The following is a 13,214-nucleotide window of genomic DNA, read 5'->3' as shown; positions in this document are numbered from 1 at the left end:
TCATTTATTTTGTGCTTCATAAACTTCTGTTAGCTATTTTTTAAGAACTGCTGATGACAAATTCTCGAAGTTTTTCTTCATCTCAGCATGTCTTAATTTCCTCTTCATTTCTGATTTTCTCTGCATATAGGATTTTGAGTTGACAGTTCTTTTCTTTCAGCACGTGGAAAACGTTGTGCCACTTCCTCTGACTTCCTTGGTTTCTGATGAGAAATTTGACCTCATTCATTTTTTTTTCTTCTCATTATAGGGAAGTTGTCATTTCTCTAGCTACTTTCAACATCTTTTCTTTGTCTTCAGTTTTCAGAAGTTTAACTACGTGTATCTTGACATGGATTTCTTTGGGTTATCCTGTTTGGGATTTTATAACCTTCTTGAATCTATAGGTTTATGTCTTTGCCGTCTTTGTAAAATTTTAGTCATATTTATTTGAGTATTTTTTTAAGCTCCACTTTCTTCCTCCTCTACTTTTGAGACTCCAATGACATAAATACTAGATATTTTCTTATAGTGCCACAGATTTCTGGGAATGTGAATTTTCTTCTGTCATCTCTTGTTCAGATTAGGTGATTTCTATTATTTATTTTATTTTATTTATTCATTATTATTTTTAAATTTTTTCATTTTTATTACACACTACAAAATACAATGCATGCTACACAATAAGCTGCATAATCTACTAGCAGGGATAGAGGAGCAGGACTGAGTTGTTCTTCATCAGCCAGGAAACCTTTCCTTAATCAATGTTCTCCAAACCCTTTGACACATAGGAACAGTTTACTCCAGAGACGCGCCTATCTCTTTCCATCAGATACCACTGACATGGATAATGGGCACCCCTTTTTTCCTTGCCCCAGTTACTGAACCTGTGAACGCGCGCGGTGGCCATTCCTGGGATGAACAAGCACATGGCCCTGAGGGCGATCCCGGGGAGAACCTCGACCACATCGACACCGTCCCGAGGCCAAACACTCCCTTCCGGGTCCCTTAAAGGTGACCCGGCTTCGATCTCTTCCGGGTAAGCTCCGCGGCTCTAAAATTTATTTATTTTTTAATTGAAGGATAATTGCTTTACAGAATTTTGTTGTTTTCTGTCAAACCTCAACATGAATCAGACATAGTTCATTTTATTATAGAACTCATCTAGTAAGATTTTTATTTCAAGTGGGTTTTTTTTTTCAGTTTTAAAATTTCAGTTTAGTTCTTCATCTGTTTTGTTTTTTTGCTGAGATGCTTTTCATTTGTTTGAAGTATGTCTGTAATAGCTCACTGAAGCATTTTTACACTGGCTGCTTAAAAATCATTGTCAGATAATTTTAACATCTGTGTCATCTTGGGGTTAATAACTGTTGGTTATCCTTTCTTGCTTAAGTTGAGATTTTCCTGGTTCTCAGTATAGAGAGTGACTTTCAGTCCTGGACATTTCGAGTATTATGAGACTCTGGATAGATATTTAAATCTTCTGTTTTTAATGGCTGAATAATACTCCATTGTGTATATGTACCATAGCTTTCTTATCCATCCATCTGCTGATGGACATCTAGGTTGCTTCCATGTCCTGGCTATTATAAACAGTGAATCATTTCTGATACATTTGAATCAGTTCTAATGAGGTGGATGAAACTGGAGCCTATTATACAGAGTGAAGTAAGGCAGAAAGAAAAACACCAATACAGTATACTATCGCATATATATAGAATTTAGAAAGATGGTAATGATAACCCTGTATGTGAGACAGCGAAAGAGACACAGATGTATAGAACAGTCTTTTGGACTCTGTGGGAGAGGGCGAGGGTGGGATGATATGGGAGAATGGCATTGAAACATGTAAATTATTATATGTGAAACGAATTGCCAGTCGAGGTTCAATGCATGATACTGGGTGCTCGGGGCTGGTGCACTGGGATGACCCAGAGGGATGGGATGGGGCGGGAGGTGTTGGGGGGGTTCATGATGGGGAACACATGTATACCCATTGCTGATTCATGTCAATGTATGGCAAAACCAATATAAAAAAATAAAATAATAGCAGAATATAGCTACAAAAAAAAGCGAAATGCAGTAATTCCACTTCTGTTTACTTACCCCCAAAATTAAAATGAGTGTCTCAAAGAGAAAAAACATAAATAGATCTTCTGTTTTAGCAGGCTCACTCTGTCTCCACACCGATGCTGTCAGAAAGAGGTCAAAGTCCAGGTTCCCAGCTCAGCCCCTGTTGCCGTCCTGGGAAGCAGGGAGGTACGTGAGGGTGCTTAGTCTCTCAGTTGGGTCTTACTCTGTGCAACCCTGTGATCTGTAGCCCGCCAGGCTCCTCTGTTCATGCGATTTTCCAGGCAAGAATATAGGAGTGGGTTGCTTTTTCCTTCTCCAGGGGATCTTCCCAACCCAGGGACTGAACCCAAGTCTCCTGCCTTGGCAGGTGATCTTGTTACCACTGAGCCACGTGGGAAGCCCGCAGGGAGGCAGAGTTGGTGCCTAATTACTGCTGGGCTAGTGCAGGAGTTCAGGCTGTCCACTAAGCCTGTGCGTAGACCACTCTGGTGGGAGGGCAGGATGCCCCGATGGCTTGCACCGACAGTGGAGGAGGACATTGCTGCTGGTAGTGAGTGATGACAACCCTGACTATCTGCTAGGCCTCCTGACAGCTCCCTGCAGACAGGAGTGGGGGCCCAGGCTCCTGGTTTGCCTCGGCTGGCAGGGTGCAGGACAGTTTTCCTGCGGTTTGGCTGGAGTAGAGTATTATTGTCTGAAAGTATTCTTTCTTGTTGGGCTGCTCCTTCCTGGCTAGAAAGAGCAGGACTTCTTTTTTTTTTTTTTTGTCTGTACCCATTTGTTTCTAGGTTACTAGCTTCTCCAGTGCTCAGCCTGAGATATTCGAAGCAAAAAGGAAAACCTGGGAATCCTTGCCACGTCTTTCTCTGAGTCCCGAGGCCACTAGCCTGTTTATCTTCCTCTCTTGTCCTTTGAAGTCTTTATTTATTTATATATCTCTATCTTGGGGAAAGAAATGGCAACCCACTCCAGTATTCTTGCCTGGAGAATTCCATGTGGACAGAGGAGCCTGGCGAGCTATAGTCCATGGAGTTGCAAAGAGCTGGACTTGACTGAGTAACTAACACTTTCACTTTCTTTCTAGTTATCTATCTATATCTCCCAGGGCGGGTTTAGCTGTACTTAACAGAGGGACTGGGGAGAGGTGTGTTTATTCCATATCTGGTACTTCCCCGGTACCAGAAGTCCCCGGGGACTTAGGGACCAGCTCTTCTGTCTCACCTGGTGAACAGCAGCCACTGGGGACAATGTTCACCTGAAATGATGATGACTCCCTCCTCCCGCACCTCCCTACTGGCTCAGCGGCTCTGCCTGTGTTCTACTCTGTGATTCTGAATTCACCCTCTGGAATTTGAGATCCTTCCAGCCTGGTTTGAACAGGCATTCTCCAGTTTTCTACCACTTGCCAGTTCCTGGCCCAACCACTCAGAATTCCCTGTCAGCCAGAGGCCCACAAAGGCTGCTTCTGCTGTCTTGAGGGCAAGAACTTTATTTGTGCCTCCCAAGCTGGAGACATTATCCCCTTTGCTACAGAGCAAGGCTTGCAGGGCCTTGCTGAGCAGCCATGTTGCGTCTCCCTTTTTACAGGATCAGTAATCTGGTCCTTCTGTCTCAAATGTCATGGAGTTCCTGAGAATCTCTTTTAAGTTAAGGAAAAATATTTTTGAGTTGAAGAAAGTATTTTCAGTATATTTCTATTAAGACTCAAAATAGTGAATAAGTTTTAAAAAGCCAACTATCCAAGATGAGATTTTCAGATATCTGGGAATATATTATCAAACTTTTCCTCCACTTGCCCACTGAGGCATGAAACACTTATTTTCTTTCTGTTTCAGTCATTCCTAATGAATGATTTTGAAATACCCACCTTAGGGAGATGCAGGAAGAGAGTTTTGTGCAAGTGGAGTAGCAGCGATGCTTGTACTTTTTAACTTTTTTTTTTTTTAATTATGAAAAATTTTGGACACACAAGCAGAGAGAAGAAATGCTCCTCCAGTTTAATAACTGCTATATGGTCACATTTGCTTCATATAGCTTTTGTTATTTTTTCTCTCTTAATTATTTAAAGGCAAATCCAAGACGTTACTCATTTCATAACAATATGCTTCAGAATTAGGTAACAAATGTTCATTTCCTTTATGTAACCACAATGCTGTATCACATCTAAAACAAATAGCGATAATTCTCTAGCGCCATCTAATACCCAGATTTCCCCATCTCCAGAACACTTCATTGTGCAAAACTGAAGCTTGTACCCATTAAATAACTCTTTTTTTCAAAGAATATTTGAAATTGCCTTTTAAGAAAATTGAAATAAAGTTACTTTACAATGTTGTATTTGTTTCAAGTATAGTGAGGTGATTCAGTTTTATGTGTGTGTTTATTCTTTTCAGATTCTTTAAACAACAACCCTTCATTCTCTCCTTTCCACAGGCCCTGGAAACCACCATTCTATTTTCTATCTCTAAGAACTTGCCTGGCCTAGATACCTTATATAGGTGGAATTATATAGCATTTGTCTTTTTGTAACTGGCTCATTTCACTTAGCATAATGTCCTCGTATTGTAGCGTGTGTCAGAATGTCATTCCTTTTAAGGATGAATACTATTCTGTTATATGTATATACTACCTTTTGTTTATCCATTCATCTGTCAGGGGATACCTGACTTGCTTACTCATTTTAGCTGTTGTGAATAATGCTCCTATGAATATGGGTGTACACGTCTCTGATATTAGCACCCTGCTTTCCATTCATTGGGGTTTATACACAGAAGTGGAATTGCTGAATCATATGGTATTTCTATTTTTAATTTTTTTGGAAATTGGCATACCACAGCAACTGTACCATTTTACATTCCTGTCAACAGTGCACAAAGGTTCTAATTTCTCTACATCCTCATCAACACTTGTTATTTTCTGAGTTTTTGAAAGTAGCCATCCTAATGGGAATGAAATGGTATTTCATTGTGGTTTTGAATTGCATTTCCCTAATGATAGCATCTTTTCATGTATTTTCTTAGTCACTTGTATATCTTCTTTGGAGAGATGTCTATTCAAGACCCTTGGCCATTTTTTTTTTTAAACGTGATCGTTTTGTTGCAGCTTTTTAAACTATTTTTTTTTAATTTATTTCCGGCTGTGCTGTCTTGGTTGCTGTGCGTGGGCTATCCCCTAGTTGCAGGGAGCAGGGGCTCCCCTCTAGGAGCAGTGCTCGGGCTTCTCACTGCGGTGGCTTCTCTTGTTGCAGAGTGCAGGCTCTAGGCGCCCAGGCTTCCGTAGTTACAGCTTGTGGACTCTAGGGCATGCAGGCTCAGGAGTTGTGGCGCCCAGGCCTAGCTGCCTCGTGGCATGAGGGATCTTCCCAGACCAGGGCTTGAACCTGTGTTCCCATTCATTGGCAGGTGGACTCCCAAGCACTGCACCACCAGGGATGGTGTGCTCATGTTCTAATTGGGTTGTTTGGTTTTTTGTTGTTGTTGTTAAGAGCTCTCATATATTCTGTATATTGTCCTCTATCACCCAAAAACATCTTTTTTTTAAAAAAGTATTTATTTATTTGGCTGCTGTGCCAGGTCTTGGTTGTGATTCGCAGGATCTTTTTTAGTTGCATCAGGCAAAATAACGATGTGCGGTGTGTGGGATCTCTTAACAGTTCCCCGACTAGAAATCAAACGTGGGGCTCCCTGCGTTGGAAGTATGGAGTCTTAGCCTCTGGGAAGTCCTCCAGAAGCTCTCTATAATTAATGTGTTTGAACTAGGATTGAACAAAGCCACACTGTAGATATAGTTTATTGTCCAATCTGGAGGAGCTCCCTCTCCCTGTTTCTTTCTCTCGCTCTTGATCCCGTCGAATCCAGGTCCATCGTCATGTAGATTTGTAACCTTGTGTTTAATCTCTGCTGCTGCCCTCCAAAACTTGCCTTGGACAATTACGGCAGTGAAGTTTCTCTTTCGAAAAAAGAGGATTTCTCTGTCAAAAGTTCTTAGAGGACTAAACCAAAAGTGAGAAGAGGAAGCTTTCTCAGTATCTGGGAACCTGTCTGTGGGGAGGTGGGCACTGGAGGAAGGTGGGAAGGGTTTGAGGATCAGATGAGAGTGAGGTGAGCACATTCGGGTCACCATCATGACCTGAGAGAATGGAGGCTTTCTCCATGATGTAACGTGTTACCCAGAAACCCCTCGCCATGACCAGGAGCAGACCCAAAGATTGTCCCCCCACCACAGCCATGGGGGTTTCAGGCAGATCCCGGGGGCCCTGCTGGGACCACACTGAGGCTGTGTTTCCAAGGGGCCACTAGAGAGGAAGGTCTGGCTTCGGGGCTGCTCTGAACACAGGGGGGTTTCTTGGAGTGCTAGGGGCCAGGCTGGGATGCCTCCAGCATCCACAAGGCTCAGGAGCCGGGACATGGTAACAGAGACCAGGGAGAGAATAGCTGAGGGTGCGGATAATCTCTGGGCACTCTAAAAAATCACTGGACTCGTCTCCGGGATTAGGATTATGGGTGTTTTTTTGTTTATATTTTCCAATTTTTCTCAAGGGAACAGTAAAAAAGTGGTGCATTCTATTTAAAGACAGATCAACTCCTTTAGGGTTAACATAGACATGCCCCAGGATAGCCATTCTTAACAACTGAGTTCTCCAGGGATCTGTGATCTAGAATGGGGATCTTATCCAAATTCTTCTTGGGGCCTGGAAGAGCAGCCCTGGCCCACCCAGGCGCGTGGTTGATTCCCCGGAAGATCCAGCTTGGCAGAGGTAAGCAGTCTCCCCAGCATCAGGAGCTGAGCTGCTGTTTCTAACTTTGTCTGCAGCCCTAGAGAGGCTGGGGGTGGAGCCCCAGCCTTCAGGAAGCCCCTGCCAGACCCACTTGAACCTCCCCAAGGGGCCAGTTTTTCACACCCAGGTTACTGCTTCCATACTCTTTCCAGACACCAATGAAACCTGCTGCTCCCGAAGTAGAGACTCTTTATTATAAACCTAGGATACAGAAGGGGGCAACTACAAACAGAGGCCTTTCTCAGCTCTCTTTGACCTTCTTACAATGAATAGAAACAGGTTTGAAAGAACCTTTTTGAAATTGTGGTAAAGTATTTCCCAATATCAAAGGGGATAGGCACCTGGTAGCTAAGTGCTTCATGAGAATCAGGCAGAGTGGGGCCTCCAGACCCTCCTGAGACCCCGAGGGAAGGTGCTTTGCCCCCAGCCCTCACTGAAGGTAGAGGAGAGAAGACATATATTTGCTTTTAGATTTAGGGTCCTGGGCTCCAGGCTGGGACAGAGGTCTGAGATCATGACCATTTCTCCTTGAAGGAGAGGTGAAGAGAAAAGAACATACAACTCTCCTGAGGAGAGAAAACCAGCTGTCGCAGCTAACCTGTTGTGTGAGTTCAACAGCTCTTTTCCTTGCTCTGCGCTTCACTGAAGGTGTAAATGCTGGTACAATGGGTCCTTTCCAGAATCTGGTTCCAGTGAAAAAGGAAAACAGAAGAAGAATACAAGAGTGTCCCATCTTGTCCAGGGTTAGGATCCCCTTGTGGTGGGACTATCCCACCAGCTGTTTCTGGGAGCTGTACCCAGGGGAATGCGTGCACGAAGATGCCTGTATGTCTGTGCGTGAGGGTTCCAGTGCATGTATCCCTGTGTCTCGGCGAGTGGGCTTGTATGTGTCCATGTGCCCACAAGCTTCGGGGCAGGAGGCTCTTGTGTGGTCCCTGTAAACTAGTTCCAGCAAACAACTTGGTAAGGCAGCTAAGCAACAGAAGACTGGTGGGAAAGTTCTCCCTGTGAGTGGGCCCCGGAAAGAAAGACTTCCTGCCCAAACCACCATGCTGACCTAGCCCCAGAAACCAAATCTGATGGAGAGGCCAGAAGTCGGGATCTTGTATCGTGCAGGGCAGAGCTGAGAGAACCACAGGCACTCGACAGGTGGAAGTGAAAGACAGCCCCAGGAGTGCAGCCCAGACTCTTGGGGACTTACCACGCTGAAGATGAGCAGAGGCTGGGAGGAGTCAAAAAGGCAGATGAGACGTGGGCCGTGGGGGATCAGGCTCCATGCAGGATCCCCCTGTGCTGGGCCAGCCTGCTTCACCCTCTGTCCCCTGGTGCAGGGGGCAGTGGGGTGTGAGGCGTGGGGCCCTGAAGCACTGTGGAAGCAGCTGCACAGCACCTGGTCCCTGCAGTGGCCAGCTGGCCCTCAACCAGGAGACTCAGAACAGTGCTTCACCATTTCCCACGGTGATTCAAACACAGCAACTGCCTGTTCCCCACACCCCGCTTAGTTCTCAGGCAGAGAAACTGAGGCCCAAGACGGATGGAGGGGTCAGAGCTGGCTCTTCTGGTCTTCCGCTTAGTCCCAGCTGCCTCTGGTTTCCACCATCCTGGCTGTTAACTCAGCAAGTGGGCGTGCCCCATGTTCTATGGAGGACATGAGAGGTGCTGTCCAGATATGGACCATGGCTGCAGCTGTGCCCCTGGAGCAGGCATGTCCAGGGATCGAGAGGCCAGCGGAGCACAGATCCCCCTACAACCGCGGGTGGAGGCAGGGGTCGGACATGTACAGGCACACAGAGGCACGCGCTCCCAGGGGCTCGGGCAGTTCAGGGCATGGACAGGGCCTTGGCGAGGCGAGTCCAGAACCAGTTCTGGGTGCAGGGGTTAGTGTAGTCACAGACAGTGATGAAGCGCAGGATGCTGGGGAACTCTTTCTTCATTGGCTTGTACTTGATGGGGATCAGTCGCTTCTGATGGGCACCTGCAAGCCAGAGGGGGCAGAGCTTGCTCCAGGCTCTCTGCCACCACAGGGCTGGACCAGTCCCCCAGTCAGGGGTTTCCCAATAAGCGCCCCCGGTGCCTATTTACCCACGCAAAGGGCACTCCTGTGCACACACTTAGGTGTGTAGAGGCCCGCCGGAGCTCCCTGATGCTACATCCACGGCCCTTAAGGAGGGGCGGGTGGCATCTTGAGGCCCTGCCCACTGCTCTATGGCAAGGGCAGGGCTGAGCTCACCTGGAGAGAGGCTGAGCGCAAACTTAGTCTGGAAGTCACATTCCTTGCTTTGCAGGTATTCGTCAGAGACAACCACCACCATCCGACGGCACCTAGGGGAGAGTGGGCAGGCTACAGGCACTGTGGTGACTCACCAGGGGACAGCCTTGGGAGGATCCCAGTATGCCAGGCTAGACAGGGGCTGACTGGGAGGGCCCCAGCATGGGGATCCCTGGCAGGGCTTTGCACACCCACCCACTTGCCCTGTGGCCACATAGCCAACCTCTTCTCAATGAGTTCACTGGCGATGGACCAGACACAGGTGCCAGGCAGGACGTCACGGTCAGACACGCACAATTTCAGCCGATAGTTTGTCTGTTCCAGCTGCCGGATCATCTCGTGGACAAACTCAATATCGCTGGGGCAGTAGCAGATGAAGGCATCAAAATACTCAGGCTTTTGCCCTGGGTGCGAGCACAATGCGGATGGTCAGAGCCCTCCAGGAAGGCTGGGGATGAGCCTAGCCAGGTGCCCCCAGCCTAAGTGACCCTGGTCCTGGATCCCACACAATCGAACGAGTACCTCCTCTCCACCCCAGGCCAAGGCCTAGGTTAGCCATGAGCTAAACACATCACTTCTCATACTCGAAACCAGAGGTTGGACTATTATTATTCCCATTTCTTAGGAAACTGAAGCTCAGAGAGATTGACTTGCCCAAGCACAACCCATCTGCTTCCAACACTCATGCTCTTAACTCCACAATGTGCTATGGCCCAGAGGGGCAGGACTGGGCCCTTACCTAGGGGGTCGTCGCGAATAGTGATGCCTGCCATGTCATTTATCCGAGGGATGCTGCTGTCTATAGAGTCCACCTGTAAAGGCTTCTCAGATGCCTCCTGCTGCTGCTTCAGAATATACTTTTGGCAGTCCTCCTCTGTAGGGAAGAGACAAGGTGTGGCTAGCTCCCCAGCGGTACCCCATGCCTCTACCCACAGTCAGGATCCAGCCCCGGCCCCACCTTCCTGGCTGTGTTGTGCCCCAGGGCTTCTCCAGCCCACTGGTGCCATCCACAGTTCAACAGCTCTGTTAGGATGGCCAGAGCTCCCACCTGGCTCTGGCCATCCTAAAAGGATATCAGTGGTGTTCTGGTTATGAGAGAAGCCATCGAGGTCAGGCTTGTGCCTCTGCCCCTTTCCTCATCGCCCCCCCTGCCCAACCTGCCTTTTAAGGCTCCTGAGAATTAAACCCAAGGTGTCCTCTAGGATCCACTGCTGATGCGGGCAGAGCATGAAAGCACTCAGGAGACCTGGTGCGTTTATGCAGCAAGGGCAGCAGCCCCAGCCAAACGAGGTGGGCCACTGTCCCCATGCCTGTGCAAGTATATCGTGTGTCAGAAGGTGGCAGGAAAGGGTGCATTTTGTAGGGACCTGAGATTTCCAAGACTGTCAGCTTTCAGCCCCTTCCCTGCCTATTGCTCTATTTGAAGCAGTCCCAAGCACCCCAACAGAGGACCCGGATTCTGACTCCTGGTCCGATGTGGAAGCTTTGGCCTTAGCGGTTTCCTTGTGCCTTTCGGGGCCTTCGCCTCCTTTCTCCAGGCCCCATCATCCCCGGTATTGAAAGAGGGAACTAGTCTTGCGCGGTTTCCCCTCTGCGGGCTGTCTCCAATGTCTCCCTTGCTACCCCCAAAGTACCCCACCACCCCGCCGCCTCCGAGGAGGGACCAGTGAAGGTCGGGTCCTTCATCTCCCGCTCCCACATCGGATGTGAGGCCGGAAGAGGGGCTTCCTCACCGATGCTGGGTCCCAGTTCCATCAGCACGTCCTCGCGGCCGAGCTTGGCGAGCAGCTCGAGCAGGCGGCCCACTGAGGCGCCCGGACGTCGCTGCCAGTCGTCCAGCAGCCTGCTCGTGGGGTCGGCGTACTTCTCCAGCTGCTGGATCTCCAAGTACTCGAAGTCCATCGCCTCCGCCAGCACGGTCCAGTCGGCCGCCACCGGCGCCCGCACGTTTAGGAAGAGCGACAGGCGGCGCCGCACTCGCACGTTGAGCGCTGCCAGCGGCAGGGAGGACATGGCAGGCGTGGGGAGCGCGGACCCCGCGCTGGGGACTCCTTCAGTCATGGCGGGGTGCCCCGGGAGCCGCCGCGCAGTCGAGTCGCGTCGTTGGCCTGCGCTTCCTCCTTCCCCTTCGGCCACCCCGCCCACCTGATCCCGCCCCGCCGGTCTCTTTCCGAGAAGCGCCGCCCTGCCCTACAATCTGGAGCCCCAGTAGATGTGCGGAGGCGGGGGGCGCCCCATCACTGCCTTCGAGATCTCGGGGGGGCTGGGGATGTGGGGACCCGGAGCCCGCCTTTTGAGGTGTTCTGAGCTCCACCCATCTGTCCACTAGGGTCTGGCGCGGCGGTGGGACGATGACCTTACTTCCGCGTTTACAGGAAAGACGGGACTTAATCTTTGGGAAGTGGGGGAGTTACCTTCTTTCCACTGGGGATCTGAGGGATTCAGGCGGTGCTGCGCTCGAGGAGCAATTGCGCTCGAGGAGCAAATTGCGCTCCCCCGCAATCTGCGGGAGCACTCCTGCCCGTAGGGCTTTGGGGACTCCCTGGCTGTACACTCGGACGTGGAGGAGGGAAAAGGCATATTGCCTTCTGGCGCCAGAGGCAGACCACGGCCATGCCCTTCAAAAGTGGGGAGCACAACCCCTCCCTTCGTGTTTGAGGGTAACAGGACACCCCGACCTTATGTGTCTGAGAGAATCCCAGTACTACCCTCTGGGGTCTAGGGGAAATCATTGATGTTGGGAGTCAAGCGGGCACCTGGCTTCGCTCTTTAGAGGGCAGGTGACACCTCCTCACCTGGGGAGCTTTGGTTCTTTCACTCATTCAGTAGGTATTTATTGATCACCTATTAAGTGTCAAGTATATTTCAAGCACCCCGGATACAAAGTCTTTCCCTGCCTTGGTGGAGACCCCAACCTAGTGGGGTAGGTGGGCACTAATCCCAAATTAACTGTAAAATTTGTTTTTAAAAAATATGTGTATGTATGTATATGGCTCTTTCTCCAGATAGGGAGTCCCGTCACATCTCGGCAACTTTGTACAATCCGTTCTCCTGCCTCCCCAGAATCCCAGATTCTCTCAGTCTTCTCGAAAGACTTCCCAGGAGAGCCCAAACGCGTCAAGGTAGGCTCTGGGGCATCTCGGAATTATCTCGGTCTCCCAGCCTGGGGGAGACAGTAGAGAAGGTTAGGAACGGAGAAGAGGAATGAGAGGCCCCGGCCCCTCTTTCCCGGGTAAGAAACTGTAGGCAGCGCTCCTGACAATTCGCCATCTGTTTGGTGGCCGGCAGTGGGCAGGGTTGTAGGGAAAGGGACCCCTGGCAATGGTGAAATTTTCTTCAAGCAACGAAAGGTGCTCTTGCAAACCGGCCAGCGGTTTGGCAGTAGGCGGGGCTGCAAGTGGAAAGGATTCCTGTCCACGTTTCTGCGCGAGGCTTCAGGAAAGTCCACCTCGGTTGGCAGGCGTAGGCTACTGTGGGCGGGGCTTTGAGTGAAAAGACGCTCTGATGTCTAACTTTGGGAAGGTCGGTTTGCGGCTTGGGGCGGGACCTCAGGCAGGCTCGCCAACCAGAGCTTGGCTGAGGCGGGGAGGTGGGCGGGACTTTTAGAGGGAAAGGCCAGTCAGACCAGTAGGTCTGTGGGTGGGACTTAGATTTCCGTGGGTCAGAGGTAAGGTTCCGCGCCTGCGTGGGCCACGGTCTGTTGGTTGCTGCCCTCTCCTCCTGGCTGGTTGAGGGTTTACCCCGCCGAGCTGCGCAATGCGGAGGCTGCAGGTGGTGCTGGGTCACCTGAAGGGCCGGCCCGCTTCGGACCCGGAGCCGCAGGCCGCCCCGTGTTGGAGCGGCGCGCGGCGGGCGTCCGCAGAGGATGTCGTGGTGGTGCACGGGCGGCGCACTGCCATTGGCCGGTCGGGCCGCGGCGGCTTTAAGGTGAGGCACCTGGGCTCTAGAGCCAGGTGTGAGATGGAGGCCCGGGGTGGGCTGGGGTCTGGCTCCTCCGTTCGTTTCCCTTCGGCGTCGGTGGTGGCTTTGCGCCCGATCTGGGACCGCTCTGCCCCTTTGGGGGAGGGCGAGGCTTTGGGAGCTGGGATACGGACTCGGGATCCTAGCGGTCGCTCT

At 50.1% G+C, this 13,214-nt stretch overlaps 2 protein-coding genes and 1 pseudogene across 6 annotated transcripts in view; 1 reads left to right on the top strand and 2 right to left on the bottom strand.

The window, feature by feature from the left end:
- Window positions 1-729: 729 nt before the first annotated feature.
- On the bottom strand, window positions 730-1,976 carry LOC138929790 (NADH dehydrogenase [ubiquinone] 1 alpha subcomplex subunit 1 pseudogene; annotated as a pseudogene).
- A 5,025-nt stretch (window positions 1,977-7,001) lies between these two features.
- Window positions 7,002-11,654, bottom strand: MYD88 (MYD88 innate immune signal transduction adaptor). 3 transcript variants are annotated; one of them, XM_069561479.1, is made up of 5 exons: window positions 10,832-11,654; window positions 9,838-9,972; window positions 9,322-9,502; window positions 9,060-9,151; window positions 7,002-8,804 (listed from the first exon to the last, which is right to left on the bottom strand). In XM_069561479.1, the coding sequence occupies exons 1-5, from the start codon at window positions 11,157-11,159 to the stop codon at window positions 8,650-8,652; spliced, it is 891 nt and encodes a 296-aa protein (XP_069417580.1). In that variant the 5' UTR covers window positions 11,160-11,654; the 3' UTR covers window positions 7,002-8,649. The 3 variants fall into 3 exon arrangements, with proteins under 3 accessions (XP_069417580.1, XP_069417582.1, XP_069417581.1); XM_069561481.1 differs by having other exon boundaries at window positions 9,060-9,102; window positions 9,313-9,502; window positions 10,832-11,246; XM_069561480.1 differs by having other exon boundaries at window positions 9,341-9,502; window positions 10,832-11,246.
- The window catches only part of ACAA1 (acetyl-CoA acyltransferase 1), a 25,752-nt gene continuing 23,830 nt past the window's right edge, over window positions 11,293-13,214 (top strand). The window contains exons 1-2 of one of the 3 annotated variants that reach the window (XM_069561476.1): window positions 11,293-11,758; window positions 12,104-13,025. In XM_069561476.1, coding sequence (XP_069417577.1) covers window positions 12,855-13,025 — 171 coding nt within the window. In that variant the 5' untranslated portion in view covers window positions 11,293-11,758; window positions 12,104-12,854. Of the gene's footprint in view, window positions 12,022-12,103; window positions 13,026-13,214 lie in introns of all 3 variants that reach the window. The other 2 variants (XM_069561475.1, XM_069561477.1) reach the window with 2 other exon arrangements.

The sequence above is a fragment of the Ovis canadensis genome, chromosome 19 (genome assembly GCF_042477335.2).
Source record: "Ovis canadensis isolate MfBH-ARS-UI-01 breed Bighorn chromosome 19, ARS-UI_OviCan_v2, whole genome shotgun sequence".
Lineage (NCBI taxonomy): Eukaryota > Metazoa > Chordata > Mammalia > Artiodactyla > Bovidae > Ovis > Ovis canadensis.
The sequence above is the reverse complement of the archived record's forward strand: the minus strand, read 5'-3'. Positions and strand labels throughout refer to the sequence as shown.

Excerpts from the sequence above, each read along its gene's own strand:
- MYD88 (XM_069561479.1), bottom strand. The coding sequence starts at position 11,159 with ATGACTGAAGGAGTCCCCAGCGCGGGGTCCGCGCTCCCCACGCCTGCC. Across the intron at positions 9,503-9,837 it reads TATTCGCGACGACCCCCTAG|GGCAAAAGCCTGAGTATTTT; the intron begins GTAAGGGCCCAG and ends GCTCGCACCCAG. Across the intron at positions 9,152-9,321 it reads AGTGAACTCATTGAGAAGAG|GTGCCGTCGGATGGTGGTGG; the intron begins GTTGGCTATGTG and ends ACTCTCCCCTAG.